Genomic DNA, 6,000 nt, shown 5'->3' on the forward strand with positions numbered 1-6,000 from the left:
AACGACAGCTAGCATGCTAACAGCGCACTTCCTGGTTCTCAAAGAATAGCCACTTTGGAGTAATTAGAAGCAGACGGCACACAGCACTCTCATTTTCACCCTGAGAGCTGCCTTGACAATATAGTTGTACTGAGAAAAAACAAATTTGGCTCAATACAAATACATTTAATACATCTTGTGTGAATCATTCTCATAAAATACAGAATTAAGAATTGTGTCTGCAGTGAAATGGAGCAAAGGATCATAGTCTATGTGGTTCCCTCTGTTTTTCTTTTTCTTTTTTTAGCTGCTGCTGCAAAGAAACAATGCATTTAAGAAAAGGAGCTTATAATTTGATACAGTAAATTGTCAGAGCCCACGACATTATAGTAAGACAATTGACAATACATTACATGTCAGTTAATGTTACATTCTTATCTTAACCTAGACTTCAAATATTATTTCAACTAAGTAACATTTACAGAATACAGAAAACAATGAAAAACTCTAATTTACATAAAATACACTAGATATGTTGTCAACCCAAAAGGCTCTCACAAGAAAGCAATAACGCAATGATCCATCTCATTCATAAACCAAAGCCGACTAATGCTACAATTCTGTATTCTTCCAATAACAGTCTTGCCACAAGGATTTCAAATCAAACACTTGAAATGAGATTAATACCTTTAGAAGAAATCTATATTCTCGTGCGTCTCTTTCACCAATGAGATCAAAGGATGCCTGATGCTTACAGAGTCCAGGGGCAGAAAGGGCTCTGATGGTTCTTATTTGCTTTGCTGCCTCAAGTGATATATGCACAATATTTGAAGACAATTGAAGTTATTATATAAGACTTTCATTTAGTGGTTGAGGGTCTCCGCTGAATACAAAGACAGGGAAATAATGATTGTCTTTGATAGTGCTCTCCTCACTTCTAAGCAGTACTCATTTTTCAATTTAACCACCTTTATCACACCAAAACAACCCCTCGCCAATACAATTTTCTCCTTTAAATCACTTTTTTTACGCTATCACGGCATGCCGGGAGAACGTTTATATATGAAAAAAAAAAGTCAATGAATCTTTGTTCTTTACACAACAACCGAGTTGGCACAAGGCGGGGAAATCAAGCAGAAAATAGGAAAGCCTGCATGCTGCAAAGTCAATCATGTTTTCTGATATGCCATCCATGTCATATTTCACAGAAGGTTATGCCCACGGCGAAGTAAGTAGGGAACGAGGGAGAATGGAAGTGAAGGCAGAAAGATTGATGGAACACAATGCTTGTTTGACTTAGAAAATAGCCTTCCATTCCATTTAACTGGAAGTCAAATATTTTAGTTTGGGCACGAAGCAGTGGGGCCGTAGACAGAATAGGGAATAGTTTACCATTAGGATTGGATTGATCCACCGATTCCACAGTGTAGCCGTGGTTTGTGGAGAAGAAACACCAGGGGACGTTCCTCACATCCAGGGGGCTCCAGCAGCAGCCACGCGCCTCGCATTGTTGCTGTCAGAATGTATGAAGACATTAATACAAAAGCACGTAAAGGGGTTGGAAGGCATTTGAGGTGTTTTTTATACGTGCATCTAATTTGTCAGTTGTAGCTAGTTTGTCTCAATATTCTAATTTCAAACTTGTTTTTTATAATACGGAAAAGACTTGATACTCAATAGCCATTTCAATAACACAAAGGAAATAAACCCTCAAAACAAATATATAATATACAATATAATGTTATTTTCTTTTCTTTTTTTAAACAGAAACACAGTTAATTAAAATTATTGCACATCTTGCCCAGCGTATGAGTCCCATTTAGTCCAAAGTCTGTCAAGAATGTCAAAATTAAAATGGATTCCAAATGTAATTTTTTCCAATTTGTTGAATCCATAAATTTGTGCCCACTTTTTGCTCATATATATTCACAATAGCTTCAGAAATTGGTCCAATTAGTAAACCCCAAAGATATATATATATATATATATATATATATTTTTATGCTGGCCAAAATAGACATTGTTTCATGTAGTCAGAAGTAAATTGCTCAACAGATTATCACGCATGCTAACATAGCCTTTTAACAACAAGCATCAGGTTAAGGTTATTATATTATATTTTCCCGTGTGTTGTGCCATTGCAGGCAAAAACAGCTCATACCTTGGAGGCTCCAGCATCAGGGAAGCAGTCTACTCTCTGAGCGTGAGGGATGTGTGGACACTGAGGAACAAATGTGTCGGTAGATTCTGCCAAGAGAGAGCAACACATGCTTTGCATCAGACCCCAAAATCTACCAAATAGTTTACACACATTGTAAATACAGGCTAGCACTCACACAATAGTTTTAAAACATTATCAATCATCAAACAAATCATTGCTGCACTTTGTTGTAGCCTTGCTAATGCTAATGCTAGTTTGCACCCTCTGCAGATGTTATGCTAGTTTGCTAATCTGTTAGCTTAATATGATGCAAACTGCAACCGCTATAACCAGACTTTTTAATCATCATTTGCAAACAAAGAAAAAACAGATACATTACCAGTTACATTTTTGAAAGGTATGTGAGTTATTTTAACCCACAACTAAACATTGTAACTATAGTATGTTGCAAGTTGCAATATTGTCCTTTAGCAGCATTGCTCAGTACAGGCCAAGTCATTCTTCATAAGAAGCAAGAGGTTTGTTCTTGCACTTAGAGCTGCACAAAACCTCTGCAGTTTATGCAGCTCTGTGTAAAAGTAGGCTGTACTGTAGTATAGAAAGTGGCTTGAATTATATATGAATACATAAAATACAAGTATGAAAATATGAATATGAAAGTTTTATTGTCCTTTGTTTTCACCAAAGCAATTATAAACATACTAGATACACATGTCACACTCACTTATTTTAAAAATGCCTTGTATTAGACAAAGCACGCAAAACAGCACGCAAAATATTTTTTTTAAGTAAAAAAAAAAGTGCAGCATGGAAAAAGCATTCAGGTATATTTGTCTTTTTTTTAAATCCATTCCACTGTAGTTCTGGCTTTATGTTTAAGGTAATTGTCCTGATAAGGGTGAACAACCCCAGTCTCAAGTCTTTTGCAGATGCTTTTTTCTCTCGTATGTGGCTCCATCCATCTTCCCAACAACTCTGAGCAGCTCCCTGTCCCAGCAGGAGAAAAGCAGCCCAACAGCATGATGCTGCACCACCATGTTTGACGGCGGAGATGTGCCGTGTTAGTTTTCCACCACACATTGCATTTAGGCCAAAAAGTAAAATTTTGGTCTGATTAGATCATAGCTAACCTGGCTGTACTATAATGATATTTATATCACTCTGAATTGAGTTCCACACAATATTAATCTGGACAGGCTCTCAGCGAAATCAGTTGGGAAAACGCGTAACGTCATGACAAATATTTGAATTGGTCAAAGTGTCACAGCAACAGGAAAAGCCGAGAAATCAAACTATTGCTAAATCCAGTCAGAGAAATGCAGACTTCGAGTACACAAAGTGCTTCTGTGTACACGTTTTGAATAAACAAAATAGTCCATAAATCTGCCAAAACAGGCCAAAGTACGTTTGTCAGCGTCACCATGTTTGTTTAGGTTTGTCCTTTTGACTTCCACCTAAACTACAATCAGGGATTGTGATTGGTCAGGCCCACAGTGGCCGGGCTCAAACCAAACAGCGCAAGTCTTCCCAGATAGATTCACGAGAATTCCATTGGAGTGAGCCCAGTTGGCCAGAGGACCATCTTCCACATTTGTCCCCCACATGGCTTCTGGCAAACTGCAAACAGGACTTCTGTTTTTCTACAATGGCTTCTTCTTGCCGCTCTTTCATAAACACAAGATTTGTGTAATGCATGACGAATACTTGTCCTGTGCACAGATTCCCTGTCCACCTGAGCTATTTAAGTTTGCTGTTGTGAAGTGACAAAATGTGGAAAGGTTCCAGGAGTATGTTTAAAAAAAGGGAGTGTCTACAGAGCCGCGAAACTGAGATTGTTATTTTGTGCCGCGGCTCCTGAAACTGCTGGGCTATTAGACCGCGCCGGGTTAGACCGCGCTGGGTTAGGGTTAGGTCTTGGGGTTAGGGTTAGGGTTAGGGTCAGGGTCAGGGTTAGGGTTAGGGTCAGGGTTAAGGTTAAGGTTAGGGTTAAGGTTAGGGTTAGCCATGAGGCTGTATGGCCGTGCCGCGGCTCCCGAAACTGCGGGGCTATTTGACCACGCCGGGTTAGGGTTAGCCATGAGGCTATATGGCTATAAAATCAAGAAAAACATTTATGATGTTTTGCAATAATATGAATATGTTTCCTGCCCCCTGACAATACATGGTGATGCTGTGTCAGTTGAGGTTTGAACTGACTTTCTCTTGATACAAATAATTGAATCAAGCCTGAGAGTCCTAAAGGGGAGTCCTTTGTAAATACCGGGCCGGGGACCGGTACCGGTCCGCAATGCGTTTGCTACCGGGCCGCACATGGAAATAATCTATCTTCTCCGACGTAACTTTGGCCTGTCCCTCATGACACACTAATAAGCTTGTCTGTGGATATATCATGAAAACCCTTATAGGAAATTGCCAATGAAATCCATTAAATATAAGTCCGTGGCTGCAGAGCCGCGGCGCGGTCAAATAGCCCCGCAGTTTCAGGAGCCGCGACACAAATTAACATGGCAGTTTCGGCTGCGCGCCGCGGCTCTGTAGACACTCCCAAAATATCATGGCAAGTACATTATATCTCTGCTCTTGTCCTGCGTGATACAATTTCTGATACGTGCATTATACGCAATACGTCATCGCGGATGCGTCGCATCAAACGCGCTGCCCAAAAGTACACCCACAACAAGCCGCGAAAATGAGTAAAAAACAAAAGTCTTTGGAGAGCATTTTTGCAGAGGGGACAAGGCAAAGTGAGGAGCAGACGAGGAGCAGAAGAGGAGTCAGCGAGGATTTTGGAGGACACGTCTCCTGGACCAGCATTCTGCTACTGCTACACGATCACCCGTTTTTACTTTTACAAGAGTTTGAGCGCTACTTCCCGCGTGCAAAAGATCCATGAACTGCACGTGAATGGATCCACGACCCATTAAACCGGGCGAATTGAGCATGTGCAACAAGAGGATCAGCTGTTGGAGATTGAATGCAACAACTCTGCTGACATTCTGGATGAAAATCAAGCCAAAATATCCTGACATCGCCACAAGAGCACTAAAAACCTTACTACCATTTCCAACATCCTCTGTGTGAAGCGGCTTTTCTGCGGAGCGAACTGGACTTAAACACACCGCGGGGGTCATTGTCTCCATCACTCCCGATGGGACCACCTCATGCACAGAAACACGCACCCCACTGATTCAGCCTGTGGTCAGTTGTAATTTCGATGCACTTATTTTTGCCATATTTCTCTGATGAGCTTCCACCAGTCAGACGAACAGTGAGGACACGTGTAACTGTACCTTATGTTACTCCAATTCGGATCTTTTGGTATGGTACACTTAATAATGTACAAACGCGTCTTTTGAGAACATTTCGTCTTCCGAGCTGAATGGAAGCCTAAGCCCGGCGCAAGTTAACCTGGCCGCGACATAAACTGGCACACCGGTCCGTGAAAATAAAACCTACATTATTCCCGTCCGTGGAGCAAAACAGTTTGGGGACCCCTGCCTGTTGCCTACTTACCATCTTTGGTGACCCCTTGGCCTGTTACAACGAGCACGATGAGGGCGATGGAAGTAGCCGTCATCAGAAGAAACATGGCCATGAGGACCATCTCTAGTCCAGAGAAGCGCCGCTCCCCCATCTACAGCGCAAGGGACACAGGGGCCAAAAGCATTAACAATGAGCCCCACTGTTGAGGTGAGTCTCACGCTTAAGCAGATGTATAAAGCAACATAAATTACTACTATATACCCTTAAAGTGCCTATGACAGGTTGGACGATTCATTGAATTAAAAATGATAAAAACGTTATCTCAGACATTTTTAGGTTTTTAATTTAACTTTTGTGTAACTGTAATTGATGACATC

At 41.0% G+C, this 6,000-nt stretch overlaps 1 protein-coding gene across 1 annotated transcript in view; it reads right to left on the reverse strand.

The window, feature by feature from the left end:
- The window catches only part of si (sucrase-isomaltase), a 153,365-nt gene extending 147,591 nt beyond the window's left edge, over window positions 1–5,774 (reverse strand). The window contains exons 1-3 of the mRNA XM_072459634.1: window positions 5,654–5,774; window positions 2,141–2,226; window positions 1,372–1,492 (exon numbers count right to left, since the gene is read on the reverse strand). Of these exons, the coding sequence (XP_072315735.1) occupies window positions 1,372–1,492; window positions 2,141–2,226; window positions 5,654–5,774 (328 nt within the window). The remainder of the gene's footprint in view (window positions 1–1,371; window positions 1,493–2,140; window positions 2,227–5,653) is intronic.
- Between the last annotated feature and the right edge of the window lie 226 nt (window positions 5,775–6,000).

This window comes from Eucyclogobius newberryi, unplaced genomic scaffold (genome assembly GCF_026437365.1).
Source record: "Eucyclogobius newberryi isolate DKJ021-1_F unplaced genomic scaffold, fEucNew1.0.hap1 SCAF_10, whole genome shotgun sequence".
In the NCBI taxonomy this organism is placed as follows: domain Eukaryota; kingdom Metazoa; phylum Chordata; class Actinopteri; order Gobiiformes; family Gobiidae; genus Eucyclogobius; species Eucyclogobius newberryi.